Source organism: Coenobita brevimanus, chromosome 72 (genome assembly GCF_032717465.1).
Source record: "Coenobita brevimanus isolate Jiangsu-jjx chromosome 72, ASM3271746v2, whole genome shotgun sequence".
NCBI lineage: Eukaryota > Metazoa > Arthropoda > Malacostraca > Decapoda > Coenobitidae > Coenobita > Coenobita brevimanus.
The window spans coordinates 2909810-2925000 of record NC_137025.1 but is presented as its reverse complement, the minus strand read 5'-3'; the positions used below and the strand labels follow the sequence as shown (position 1 = coordinate 2925000).

General features: G+C 42.2%; 1 protein-coding gene across 1 annotated transcript; it reads right to left on the bottom strand.

Moving 5' to 3' along the window:
• Positions 1 to 4820: 4820 nt before the first annotated feature.
• LOC145407233 (chitooligosaccharidolytic beta-N-acetylglucosaminidase-like) lies at positions 4821 to 14821 on the bottom strand. Its single transcript, XM_080278267.1, has 8 exons — positions 14726 to 14821; positions 12440 to 12622; positions 11279 to 11497; positions 10151 to 10537; positions 8229 to 8375; positions 6956 to 7200; positions 6037 to 6331; positions 4821 to 4997 (listed from the first exon to the last, which is right to left on the bottom strand). Exons 1-8 carry the CDS (start codon positions 14819 to 14821, stop codon positions 4821 to 4823), a joined length of 1749 nt encoding a protein of 582 aa, XP_080134393.1.
• Between the last annotated feature and the right edge of the window lie 370 nt (positions 14822 to 15191).

Genomic DNA, 15191 nt, shown 5'->3' with positions numbered 1-15191 from the left:
TTCATTCACACCTGTCTCACCTTCATTCACACCTGTCTCACCTTCATTCACACCTGTCTTGTTCCTTCATTCACACCTGTCATACCTTCATTCACACCTGTCTTGTTCCTTCATTCACACCTGTCATACCTTCATTCACACATGTCATCCTCCATTCACACCTGTCTCACCTTCATTCACATGTCTTACCTTCATTCACACCTGTCTTACCTCTTTCACACCTGTTTCACCTTCATTCACACCTGTCACACCTTCATTCACACCTGTCTCACCTTCATTCACACCTGTCTTGTTCCTTCATTCACACCTGTTTCACCTTCATTCACACCTGTCTCACCTTCATTCACACCTGTCTCACGGTTCCTTCATTCAGTCTTACGGTTCCTTCATTCACACCTGTCTCACCTTCATTCACACCTGTCTAGCGGTATCACTTCTTCAAGACGTGAATATCTGTACAAAAAAACAATTCTCTCTCTGTTTGTCTTTCCCTCTCGTAATCTTTCTCAGAAGTCTCTTACTGACTCTTGCCACATCGCTTCTTAGATCTTTACATGAACTCCACCTGTACTGTATCTTATTTATGTTATTTTTAAGTTTATTTATTTATGTTTTTAATTATTTCTCAAGTTTCCTGTAGTCTACCTTTTTCGTATTTTTATTTGCTTTATTTTGATTTAGAGATTACCTGTGCCTACCTGTATCTTGTTTTCTTTCATTCTTTCTTTCTCTTTCTTTCTTTACTTATTTACTTCTCAGGTTAATTGTACTTCTCCTGTATCGTAAATTTTTTTCTTTTAACAGTTTATTTTATTTATTTACTCTATTTATTTATTTATTCTTTTATATCTTTACCATTTTGCAGCCGTGAATGCTTAGTCGTATTCTCGTTGACTTAGGAACTTTTATAACATGTCTTCCTCAGCGATATATTTTGCCGATTGCACATAAATATCCTCCCTTACGTGTCTGTGGCTTCTATGTAACCAGTAAATAGGTGCCTGGTTGTCTAGTGGGGTGAGGCGGTCCACGTAGAGGTGTTCCATGGAAGGTTTAAATGCAAGGGCTGGTTTGGGTTTGTTGCACACAGAATGCCACTCAGGGAACAACAACTGGTCACTCACGCCTTAAATGTCTGCACAGCGCGGTAAAAAAAATAGTTACCGATGCATACACGTACTACAGTATATTGACGTAAACACCGGTACCGTAGGAACAAGAATAAGATGGAATGGCGAGGGACAGGGCGACATGGAGGCGATTTGCTTGTGGCCACCCCTTACGGGATTGAGGCGTCTGGTAATAGATAGATGGATAGAAGAGATCGCCGTACTGAAGGGGTTAACGTGCCTCTTATCAACCAGGTATATCAAGGCATTACACCTGTCTACCTAGTTCCGCTTCTTCACTGCCTTCATTATGTCTATACCACTTGTCTTGCTCTGCCAGAAACCTGACCTCCCCAGCCTTATGTCTTAATCTGTACAGTGACCTTATCGGCGTACCTCTCTCTCTCTCTCTCTCTCTCTCTCTCTCTCTCTCTCTAAAATCAGAATACATCACCTCATTTCTCTCTCTTAAATTCTTCACGACGGTAACTTCTTAATTTAGGTAATCTCTTGGGACACACCTGGTAGCGCAGGTGTGTGGACCCTCATTAATCCGTCAGGTAAAAGATGCCTATTTTATCCTTCAGACAGACAGGTGTTTTGTCAGCTCAGGTAGAATGTCATGTAAAGGACTTTCACACACACACACACACACACACACACACACACACACACACAGACTGGACATGCAACATACAGAATCTTGAAAACCAGGGGAGGGGAGGAGTGTGTGTGTGTGTGTGTGTGTGTGTGTGTGTGTGTGTGTGAGAGAGAGAGAGAGAGAGAGAGAGAGAGAGAGAGAGAGAGGAAATGCTTAGAATTATCCTTTTGATCGAGGCCCCCCTTACAGGATGCTGCGTTGGGCGATAAAGAGATGCTGAGATATGGGGCGAAGGACCATCACACACACACACACACACACACACACACACACACACACACACACACACACACACACACACACATCCTACTTGCGTGTGGACGGAAGCGTTAACACAGTAGCGCTTATCTCCTAATCTCACATAGGCATGGGATCTCTCTCTCTCTCTCTCTCTCTCTCTCTCTCTCTCTCTCTCTCACACACACACACACACACACACACACACACACACACACACACACACACACACACACACACACACACACACACACACACACACACTTTCACCTTCTCCCCCTCCATCACAGAGGTCACTCGCTCCACTGGCTCGCTCACTCACCCCCTTCCTTGCTCACTTACATACGTGGCTGGCTCTCATTTCTTATTTACTTTCTTTAATTTCACTCCTTATATTTTTCTTCCTTTCTGCAGTTCTTTCACTCTCTATTACCCGCTGGCTGACTCACTTTCTCACCAATATCACTCTCTCTCTCTCTCTCTCTCTCTCTCTCTCTCTCTCTCTCTCTCTCTCTCTCTCATTTCTTTATTTATCATCTTTGTTTACTTTCGTCTCCCCTTCATTCTCCCATTTTTCCTTATTTCCCGTTTTCTTTATTTCCTTTTAATTTTCACCTCTATTTTTTCCTTAATTGACATAGGAAGCTCCCTAGCACCTCTTCCATAGCGATTTATTTTACATATTATTACGCCTAAATATTATCTTGTACGTTGTGAGCTGGGAGCAGGGCAATGAAATGGCGACGGACAGGGCGACATGGAGGCGATTTGTTTGTGGCCACCCCTTACGGAATTAAGGCTTCTGGCAATAGATAGATAAATAGACGCATGCTTTATCGTTTTAAGATCGATTTAGTTAGCATCAAAAACATGCAATAGGATATTAATGCGTTTATTGCGAGATAAATCGCTAAAAGAGAAGTGTTAGGGAATTTTTAAAGGTTCTCAGACTACGACCGTAAGATAGAATGAGGTGCACCGCCCAGAATAAATCTCTCAAGGACAGGTGTTCTGAAATGCGAGCTTATCACCTCTTATCACCTTCTTCCTGGAGCTCTAATCAAGGCGTCACTAAATCCCGTTTGCGTAGATATGTTCCCTTTATCGGTAATCGGCTTTATCGGACCAAAATACCGATATACGCGGGGTGGACTGCACGCGAAGTCCGTAGTCCATCGGGTTCACGTTTCAGGGCCTACTGCCACCACCATCACTACTACTACTACTACTACTACTACTACTACTACTACTACTACTACTACTATTGCTACTGCTGCTACTGCTAGTTGTAGGGTTGGAAGCGAAGACAAGAAATAAACAAATAGCCTTATACATGAGGCTTAATTTTGGTGGTTGGTAGAGATAATATACATTACTCTCTCTCTCTCTCTCTCTCTCTCTCTCTCTCTCTCTCTCTCTCTCTCAGTACTCATAAATAGTTCGACGGAGCGGCAGTGGAGAGAACAAAGATATATCATAAAAATACGTAAAGTAAATTGTTGCTGTATAATAATCCTCGAATCAGCTTATATAAACAAACAGTCCCTTTTAAAGAATTTTGCCTTTTTTTTTTTTTATTATCGATCCAGTCAAATAACCTTCATTCTCTTCTCACCTTGTTGACAGATTTCTTAACGTTTTTTTTTTTTTATATATATACAGGTATAAATCATCAGTGTACTCGAAAAGTTACGTTCAGGTCTAAAATAAATTACTAATACAGCTTGTGGTGATATTCTCTTTATTTTTGACTGCTGTACAAATATTCTTTCAGTATACCTTAGAGTACTTACCCACTGAGAACACGAAAGAAAACGGTGAAATATATTACAGTGGCATTACAGAAAATAGTGTTATCCTATGGTACACTGAAGTAAATAAGAATACACCGTGGAACTAGTGAAATAATGTGGTTTAGCTGTACTTTCTATTCGCGGGGGGGGGGTTATTTTGTGAAAGTTTAGAGTTTTTTCACGGCACTTCTCTACCTGCAGCTGTATATATATATCAACCTAATTATGTAAATCACATGAAAGATGTTAATAATTTTCTAACGATGTGCCGTCAGTGTATGTCAATTTGAAAAAAAAAAGAAAAGAAAAGAAAAAAAGAGGGCTTGCAGTTCATCTCAAAGAAATGGGAAAAAAGAGGTAATGTAATTTACAGAAATGATACAATTCTGTGCATCATTATTAAAGAAACTTCATTCTTTTTTTACTCTTCCTGTTGCAGAATGTCACGTACAATTAGTACATATTTATGGCACAAAATACAAACTAATGTAACGTCCCTCACAGCTTAGGTTACATCTGCTTCTGTTTACATAGTGACAAGCTGGTAGTGATGATGATATGTCGACGATGAGGATGATACGGAATATAATGACTGTGCAAATGAAAATAATGACAGTGATTGCCTACTCCCTGCCACTTCAAATGTTTCACCTTTCCTACAGGGACACTATATGCCCTTATTATTGTGGCTTCATCCTATCAGTGGTAATAAGCCTTCAGTAGTGGAGGTGCCGTCAGTAGTAGTGGCGGCTTTCTTCGTGGCGCTGGAGGTCCTCGCTAGGGTGGGGTTATCATCTAAGTAGCAGCATAGATTTGGTAGTGGAGGGGTGGTCATAACTAGGGATGTCAGTAGCGGAAAGATGGTCGTAACTAGCAGTGTCAGTGATAGAGGAGTGGTCATAACTAAGGGTGTCAATGGTGTAACTGTCATGTCAGTGATGGAAGGATGGTCATAATTAGAGGTGTCATTAAGGAAGGTTGGTCATAACTAGAGATGTCAGTGTTGGAAGATGGTCATAACTATAGGTAGCAGTGACCCTCGTTCTGGTGGCACCACTCTGGCTGGATGCGGTCTGCGTTGATGCCTCGTGACACCAGCCGCTGTCTGTGGTGCACAAACCTGGGCTCAGCGTCGTACCATCCCATGCTTGGGTTGCTCCACAGACGCTCACCCAATGCGGCACTACGAGGCCACAGCTGAGAAGAACACAAGGGTTAGGTGAGGTTAGGTGGAGCCATCAGGTCATCATCATCATCCTAATCACCATCAAATCCAAATTCCCACATAAGTACTGGACATTTAAAACAACAATAAGTTCAATAACCTGTTACTCTCCTCTAAGAGAAACTGTATAAGCCTAATGGGCCACTTCAGACTAGAGTGCTTTAACCCACTAGACATCTAGACGTCCCTTTGTTGCTTATATTCACCATCCAGTTCTTTATTGCACCTTCAGGGGTGTAGGAGCTCAGAAAATTCCAGAAACTTGAAGCGAGGGCGACTGGTCAACGTCTTCTGAGTGGCATGAGGGGAGCGAAAAAAAAAAAAAAAAAAAAAAAACAGCTCCTCCCTGGATTTAAACCCCCATGGGCCACACCCATCTTGAGCACCAAAATCCACTGAACCACCAGGCCATTATGTGTTGGTTGCATGGCCATTACCCAAGACAGTAAATAATTCCTAGGTTACAGGAAACTACGAGAATTTTAATTATCACACCATACCGTTTGTCTTATCACGCTATACCACTTTACTTACCACACTATACCAGTTGACTTACCACACTATACCAGTTGACTTACCACACTATACCACTTTACTTACCACACTATACCAGTTGACTTACCACACTATACCAGTTGACTTACCACACTATACCAGTTGACTTACCACACTATACCAGTTGACTTACCACACTATACCAGTTGACTTACCACACTATACCAGTTGACTTACCACACTATACCAGTTGACTTACCACACTATACCACTTTACTTACCACACTATACCAGTTGACTTACCACACTATACCAGTTGACTTACCACACTATACCAGTTGACTTACCACACTATACCAGTTGACTTACCACACTGTACCAATTATCACACTAATCCACTTCCCTCACTACAACGTACCATCAGGCTCTGCACACCATACCGCTTGACTTAGCACACTATTCCACTTGGCTCAGCACACTATACTATCAAGCTCAGCACACCACATCACCACTCACCTTAGCGTCGATATTAGCACCGTCCACCTGATGCCCCCACAACACTGCCTCGCCCCCCATCACCAGGTCTTCGTGTCTCCTCCCTGTCAGGCCCCGTGCTATCTCGTAGGGGCTCAGGTCATACACTGCTTGCCATCCCTTGTACGACGCATCCTCCGTCAGGTTCTCCGCCTTGTCTGATCTGTACCACGACCTACAGGACCTTCCGAGCCCGCAGCTGAAATCCCACGCATCGCTGTGACTGAGGATGACCCGGTACCCCTTGCGTAGGAGGTGACCTGTGTTGTCGTCTGTACTGGGCCTGGTGACCTGGTGGGGGGGGGGGAGACTGGTGAGCCTTGGGAGCTTATACACAAGATGGTCTGTAAATAGCGCGCCACTAGAAACTCAGTTGGTGTTGTCTTAGGCGTTGTGATGATGGCTCAGTCTGTTTGTCTGGGCGTGGGTGTGTCAGTGGGAGTAGGAAATGAATAAATGATGCAGGATAGACATTAATAACGCTGGACATCCCCTCAATACACGGAAAGTTAATCGATAAAGTGGAGGAGGAGCTTTGTATACGGATCTGAAAATCAAGGAAATTATTCTGTCCCACTAATCACAGCTAATAGACTAACTTTTTATTTTACATAAATTTGAAATGTATTATCATGTCTGTAGTTTTCACTGTTGTTATTTTGTCCACCCCATCCATGCATCCATTCACTCGACCTAAACCCAACTTCTCGTTTTCCTAAGGGGTCCGGAGCTCAAAAACCTTACTTATCAGTTTGGATGAGCTAAATAAGAGAGATAGATAGAGAGAGAGAGAGAGAATCTTCCCCTTAACTCCACATCTCCAACCACCCTTGACACCCTTCCCCCACCCACACTCCCAACCATCCACATCCATTCCCACCCACATCCGCATCACATCCACCCACTCACCTGCACCACATACTCCTCAGGGCTCAGGAACTCTCCAATGCGCCCCTCCTCCGTCAGGCTGGAAGACCGCACCACGCCCAAGACCGGCCGTCCATTGTTTACATCCAGCAGCAGATCCTGAGCGCGGGCCTGGAACTTACCCCATAGCCTGTAAAAGTCTTCCTCCTGCCTGCCGATGCCCTCACGCTCTAGGTAAGCCACAATGTCTTCTGTTGTGTTCCAGCAGTTGAAGTTGACCTGGGAAACGAGGGAGGGAACGTGAAAACATCGTAGATATTGATTTGTCTGTAATATAAGATAGAATTTGGTGATAAGAAAGGCACCGGACGTCTGTAAAATACAGGAGCATTTAAAAAGAAAGTATGAACCGCACAGAAAGCGATGTTAGTTAAAGACATAAAGGTAACATTTTTCGTAACTATGTAGCCAATACTTAAAGCATTGTTATAACGCATTATTTTGATTATACGTTATATTACTAAGGGTCAATTAAATGCAAGTGCTTAAACCAGATTACATACTTCAGTATTTGCATCATCATCATTATCGTCGTCATCATGATTTTTTCCCCCTCCCGCCTATGGCTGAGGTGAGGTAGAAACCAGAAACAAGGAAACAGAAAGTACTAAACTTTAAGAACCAACAACAGCACGCTCAGTGAAATGGGCCACACAACCACTCACGCATCATTCAGGCCCCAAGAATCCTCCAAAACCAAAGTCTACATCCAGTTATACTCTCTCTCTCTCTCTCTCTCTCTCTCTCTCTCTCTCTCGGCGCGAAACAGTCTGCTGCCACGGACGATAGATATTTGAAAATGCTGGATGGTTTACTCTCACGTTGATAAACCTGTTTTTACGAGGATGGGTTATGTTTCATGCTTGTGACATTTTCCCTTCAGCACTAATAGCATGAAATTTTTTAGATAGTGAAATATTAACCTTATTGGGACATTGCGATTTTTTATTTTCCGGGTAACATTGGAGCCTTCCTGCCTGATACTTTTTTTTTTTTTTTTTCCCCATTGTATAACTGCGTACAGTAAAATTGATATTCTTTTTGAGTGAACAATTATAAAACTCTTTCATAGTATTCTGGGAAGTCTTTTCAGCTCCAGAGACCGCAATACTGGAGTCAAAAAATATCGTTCGCTGTTGCAGGAGTGACTGTGTTTGGGCGGGTAAATCTAATCTGACCAAATTCACGCATCGTTCTTTCCGTGTTTTCCCTTCTTCCCGCCACCCTGTGTAACACCCCCTCCCCACCTCGCTGCCGCCGAAGTGGAAGAAGTGCAGGGGGTGGAAGGCGTGACGAAGGTGTGCGTAGATGCGGGACAGTACGGTGTAGGTGTGGTTGTTGGCCAGGTTGAGCTGGCCACAGGGCGGGGCATCGCAGAAGTCGCGCCACGGTTCCTGAAAGTACGTGAATTATGTTATTATGTTCATATTTAAAAAGACTCACGATGCACATGAAAAACACTGACCTACTGCTGCTTTGAATCGGTTTTTGGTAGCTGCGCCACGGTTCCTGATGGTGTTAAGGACTCGGTTAGTGCGGTGTTATGATTGCACAGTACTTCAAAAATACACGGAATAAAAGCAGACACAGAAGTACTACTGCTTAGATTTAGCTGCTGGTCTTCGTGAAACCACTCTTTCAGCCCAACAAAAACTTATCGAACAAATATAGTAGAGATTTCATGTCATTGTGAGTTAATAGTAACTGATTTTAAGAACCGTACTAAAAACAAAAAGTTCGCCCACGGTTTCAGTATATCTGCTTTACACATTCCTTTCTTACACATCATATCAAAGAGCATCACCAGTGGGTAGAGAAACATACCGTATAAGCCAACATCAGAAAGTAAGAAGTAGAAAAAGCAAAATATTATGCGAGCACCGGTGTATTGTGACTTCCCTTACGAATACCAAGGCTGACACAAACACCGAATCGTGACTCTGTATTCATGCTGGCTTGGGAGAGTGCAGATATATCTTCACTAATGATTACTTTGCATAATTCATTGTAATATCTTCTTGCATGCTGTCAGCGCAAAACCACGTCGATATTAGCATGGCACAAATAACATACAAGGGATTATTAAGGTAACATACAAGGGATTATTAAGGTAACATACAAGGGAATATTAACATGATCAGTATTCATCGTTATTTTGACTCTTTTTCCTACCAAAACTTGAGGTGAGGTAAGATCAGAGGTAAGAAAAAGAAAAAAGTGCGAAAGAGGGAGAACTAGCAACAATATATCAAGGAAAGAGAGCGACGTAGTTATTCAAATGTCATTCAAACTCCCACAGTTCTAGCTCCGTCTCCGAAATCTAACCATCTGCACATATTTTGGGGGGTGCCTTTTTTATGTACATCTGGAGAGAGAGTCAGTCCACTCGCTGTCAAATTAAATAAGGGATGCCCATATCCTTGTCGTGTACACACTACTACTCTGTTCATCCAACTCGATCTCTTGTCAGTTGCCTAGCACGTTTATCATCAGCTTCCATTGCTACCTCGTTTTATCGCACACCCATATACCATGTCCTGTCACTTCGCTCTTGGCCTATGATGCCTCCTCCCACCTTCATATTCACTCACATATTCCCATTTTACCATCCTGTCTTCAGCAGTTCTCTCCAAATGACCACACCCTCTCTTCAGCTGACTTCCCTTCTCCGTATCTTTCAAAACCCACAATAATTTTCTCATCCTATCCTCTCTACGAACTTTACACACATCCCTTGCTAATCCCATGGCTACCAATTTGGCTACTGACTTTTCGTTCTCATGCCGTCCCCACTTCTCACACCCATACGTTAATGTGGGAACTAAAACATCTTCATGCATTCCTCCTGTAACTCCCAAAATAAATTGCCAAGGAGTGTTATGAAGAGAATTTAAAGTTTACTATCGCTACTGACACTGGTCCATAATTTAACATTTTTTACACTTTACCTGTGCATAGTTCTCGTCTATACCTTTTACTTCACATATAAACCTACTGTACACTCGACCAAATTATTGTGAACATTAGAGTGGTATAGTATGACAACTAAATTTACATATTGTGTCGTGGAGACTTCTTTATCGAAAAAATTGGTTAGGATTTCTTATCCTTTCATTCTATCTTTCTTTCTTTCTTTTCTCTTTCTCAGACATTAGCCACAGACACTAACCTTATTGATACACACTGCCAAGTCACCGAGATTTTCCTTACGTCCCCACTGCCATCCGTTACTGGTGTGTGCCGGGGTGTCAGTCTCCGGTACCAGGCGCACACCACGTAGCCGCGCGTACCCCTGAAGCTCGCGAAGGTCCTCGGGGCTGTAGAGTTTGCGCGCACCGTAGGCTCCGTAGAAGGCCATGTTGGGGACGCCGGGGAGGTAGAGGGGGAAGGAGTGTGATCCGGTGAGGTGGAGGTGAAGCGTGTTTAGTTTCGTGGCCGCCATTCCATCCAGGGTGCGTTTCAGGGCCTCCATGCTGAGGAAGTTTCGCGATGTGTCCACCATTAGACCTCGGTAGCGAAACACAGGTGCGTCTGTAATGGCTGCCCGCGACACCATCTGACAAAAAACATGGGGAATTAGTACGCAGGATAGATATTACTGTCCTTTTCCCTCAGTCCCCCTCCCCGACCCCCAAAAGGAGGATGGTGGGCTGCAGAAAAAGGGTCAGTTTTATTCTGAGTCTTCCTGGTTCACATTTGAGATGCATTTGGGGCGACAACTACCATCTTAACTTGACCTTTTTTTTTTGTCCTTGTGCGCTCAATTTCACGTAGCTCAGTGCCAGGGTAAGACAATTTTAGGCCAAGTTAGAGTGAACAGGATATAGTAAACATTATTTCAATAGACGGGATACCATTGCACGGGATGGCAGTACGCAGAATATGCTGTTGGGTAGGGAAAAAAAAAAAAAAAAAAGCAGCAAATATTTCAACTGTCATCCATCTGTCATCCAATCTGTTTTTGCCACGACATGAGCGTAGGGGCCCTGGGTTAGGCTATTCAGTCCCGACATTTAAGGCAAGGGTGTCCAGCCTCACTCGTTCCTGAGCGGCTATGTGAGCAATAAATGCCAGTTCCAGTTCCTTGGCCCACTAGACCACAGGTGTCATTTGTTTATATGGTTACTACCCAGCGTAGTAAGTGATTAACTGAAATACAGGAAATCATTTGGCCTTTTCACACACACACACACACACACACACACACACACACACACACACACACACACACACACACACACACACACACACACACACAGCTGAGGGAGATTGGAAAGGGAGACAGGGTGAGTACAACCTGCAAAGCCTCCATGTGACTATCCCACTCCACGAGCTGGCCGAGCGTCTCCAGTGCGTGGCGGGCCCCGAAGAAATCCGATGCGAGGATGGTGACGGTGGTGGTGTTGGAGTGCGTGGGTGTGCGGGTGCTGAGCGTGTAGGCCTCGCGGGTGTGTGGTGACAGGGTGCTGATGCTGTTGCTGACACTCACGCTCACCTGAATCCGTCGAGACCTTACCTGGGGGAAAATGAGGAAGGTGAAGGTTAATTATCTTTCTATCTATCTATCTGTATTTATCTTTGTCTGTCCATCCATCCATCTATCTGTCTGTCTATCCATCTGTCTATCTGGTGTCCATTTATCCATCTATATTTAGCTTTCTCTGTCCATCTGTCTATCTGTCTTTAGCTATCCATCCATCTATCTTTCTAGGTATCCATGCATCCATTCATCTATCTATCTGTCCATCTGTCTATTTGTCTTGCTATCCATCCATCCATTCATCCATCTGTCTGTCTGTCTGTCTATCTTGTGTCATGTGTTTAAGCAAAAATTATGGACGTTTTAGTAATCATCGCTGTCCAAAAGTCGATTCCACAGTTTTTCCTGTATTTAAAATTTGGTTTGGGGTGATATTGGTAACCGTGACTATTATTATTATTATTATTATCATTGTCATTATTATTATTTTTATTATCATTATTATTATTATTATTATTATTATTAGTCATTATTATTATTACTATTCGTACTATTTTTGTTATTATTATTATTATTATTATTATTGTTATTATTATTATTATTTTACAGATGAGCAGAGGAAGGAAAAACATAAAAAAATAAAGCCTTACAGTATTTTATTATTATTTTGGAACTATTTCGAAGACCCCTTTCTTTTTTCGCATTATATTCCTCAGTAATTTTGATATTCAGATATGGAATAAATTGAGATGAAAAAATTAATGTTGATTCCAAAAATTTTATAACTCTTAGTAATTTGCCTTCCATTTTTATTTATTTATTTATTTATTTATTTATTTATTTTTTATTTTCAAGAATATTTTTGTCATTAGAGACGTGTGTGAGCGGCTTTGGAGATTTGGAAGTGTGTGTGTGTGTGTGTGTGTGTGTGTGTGTGTGTGTGTGTGTGTGTGTACCAAATTCCCTACACCAACTCACCTCCTCAGCAAAGACCGTCTCTCCTAGGTGATCCCCAGAACGAAGGGAGGGGGTGGAGGAGGGGAGGAGGGAGTCCAGGGAGGAGCGGAGGAGAGAGAATGCCTCCCTCACCAGCTCCCCCACCTCCTCCCCGCCCCCCCGGACCTCCTGCAGGGTCAGAGAGTCCGGGAGAAAGTGCACTGTCTGGGAGGAAAACAGGCGAGGGTCAGGACAGGGGTAAAATATTTGAGTTAGTCCAGCACAGTCACCCGTTTTCTGTTGACTTATTTTTTTTGTTTACCTAAATGCCTCTCTCTCTCTCTCTCTCTCTCTCTCTCTCTCACATCATTTTTTTTCCTTCATTGTTGTTCTCATTTTTCGTATTTTTCTACCCATTTCCCATTTTCTGTTCAGTTACTCATTCTACCTCTTCCATTTTTTTCTTCAGAGAGAGAGAGAGAGAGAGAGAAATTGCGCGCAGATCCATGGGCGCCTCAGAGGTGTGGAAATCGTATAATATTTTTTTTTTATATTCAGTACAGTTATAGTATGTAAGTATGTGATTTTTTTTTTCAGTTAAAATGGGGAAAATATTTGTGGGTCTATTATAACACCTGTTTTCTTTATCCAATTTATTGTTTTTAATTGTTCGGAAATTTGATGATGGTGTAAGTGTGGCCAGATAACGAAGAGGAAGTTGATTGATTGATTGATTGATTGACTTTGGTTGAGTGAATGGTTAGTTGATTGTGATTGATTGATATTGACTGGCTGAATGAAGTATTGATTGGTTGATTATTTGATTGAATGGCTGATTGATTATTTGATTGATTGATATTGTCTGGCTGAATGAATGATTGGTTGATTATTTGATTGATTGATTGGTTGATTGACTGATTGAGATTGTCTGACTGGCTGAATGAATGAATGAATTGGTTGATTATTTGATTGATTGATTGGTATTTGATTGATTGAGATTGACAGACTGGTTGAGTGAATGATTGGTTGATTATTTGATTGATTGGTTGATTGACTGATATTGACTGACTGGCTGAATGAATAATTGATTGGTTGATTATTTGATTGACTGATTACTATTGACTGGTTCGCTGATTGACAGTTAGTTGATTGCTTGATTACTTAATTGATTGATCGTCTGAAAGAGTGTGTGAATGATTAGGTGACAGACTAACTCCCTTCCTGATATGTCCCGCACTAGTCCCAGGTCAACCCAGGCTCTGACCTCGTTTCCCAGCTGCAGAAGGCCGGTGGGGAGGGGCCAGAGGGCAGCGTGGGGGGCGCAGGTCAACTTGCACGTGGCTAGGTCAGGGAGGGGGCGGGGGGCGGTCTGAGGTTGTCTTATACAGGTTTGGTTCACGCAGCGCCATCCCCACGCGGTACTGTGTGGGATGAAATATTGTTAGATAGATGGATGGATAGATAGATAGGTAGATAGATAGATGACTGATAGATAGGTAGATGGATAGACAGATAGATAGATAGACATAGAGATAGATACACAAATAGAGAGGTAGGTAGACAGATAGGTGGATAGATAGATATGGATAGATAGATGGATAGATTGATAGATAGATAGATATGTATGCAATAAAAGGTCATGTAGCCTATCATATACTTCTCATGCAGGTTTAATACACATAACACCAACCCTAAATAGATAGACAGATAGATAGATAGATAGATAGATATAGATATGCAACAACACATCAGGTAGCCTCCAATGCACTACGCTTATGCATGCTTGAATCATTTGTTATACTCATTTTACTCTAACTTGGCCTAAAATTGCCATCTGCCCATCTTTAGTGTTGAGTTGTAGCAGTGTGTCAAGACGAGAATATTATGCCAGTCACGAAGAAGTGCTATGGAAAGGATATGAGGCCACAGCATTGTCCTTTTACTACTACTACTACTACTACTACTGTTATTATTATTATTATTATTATTATTATTATTACTATTATTACTACTACTACTACGACTACTACCATTACTACTACTACTACTTCTACTACTACTACTCCTAATACTACCCTTAATGATGTTCCCGTCTTCAGAGAGCAAAAATTTTGAATATAGTATATTTTATATCATACAAGTTTCCTTCTTCGTGGTGTATAAATGAAAATGGCGGGAAAACTTAAAATAAATAAATAAATAAATCGCTAGAGAGTATTTCCAGTATTTCAAAATATAAAGAAAAAAAAAAAGTAATGACGGGAGGAAATGAAAATGAGGAAGTGAGAGAGTGAGAGAGAGAGAGTGTAGAAGTCAGGGTCGACTCACGGACCTGTGCTGAGCGGTGACCAGACTCCATGACGTCATAAGCAGCAGTGACGTCACCACCTGGCATGACGTCACCAGCAGGGGGCGTGACGTCATCGCAGCTGTTGACAAAAGGAGAGACAGTAAAAAAAAAAAGAAAAACAAAAGAAAATGGTAAAGTTACAGAATCACGTAATCAGCTAGTGTATCATTTAATCTCTCTCTCTCTCTCTCTCTCTCTCTCTCTCTCTCTCTCTCTCTCTCTCTTTCACCTTAACTTGGCCCGGATTTTCGTTCATTTGCAGCTTGTGTCACGTAGCTCAGTCATACTACGGCTCTGCATCCTTCCCATCCCACTTCTTCGTGACTAGCATCATATTCTAGTGTTCATCATATGCCACCACTCACCACTCAAGGTTGAGAGATGTCAGTTTTAGGCCAAGTGAGAGTAAAAGTCGGATAATCACCCATGTTGATAAAGATACAT

Excerpts from the sequence above, each read along its gene's own strand:
- LOC145407233 (XM_080278267.1), bottom strand. The coding sequence starts at position 14,821 with ATGACGTCACGCCCCCTGCTGGTGACGTCATGCCAGGTGGTGACGTCA. Across the intron at positions 7,201-8,228 it reads TCCACTTCGGCGGCAGCGAG|GTCAACTTCAACTGCTGGAA; the intron begins GTGGGGAGGGGG and ends CTCGTTTCCCAG. Across the intron at positions 6,332-6,955 it reads TATGTGGTGCAGGTGAGTGG|TACAGACGACAACACAGGTC; the intron begins GTGGATGTGATG and ends CACCAGGCCCAG.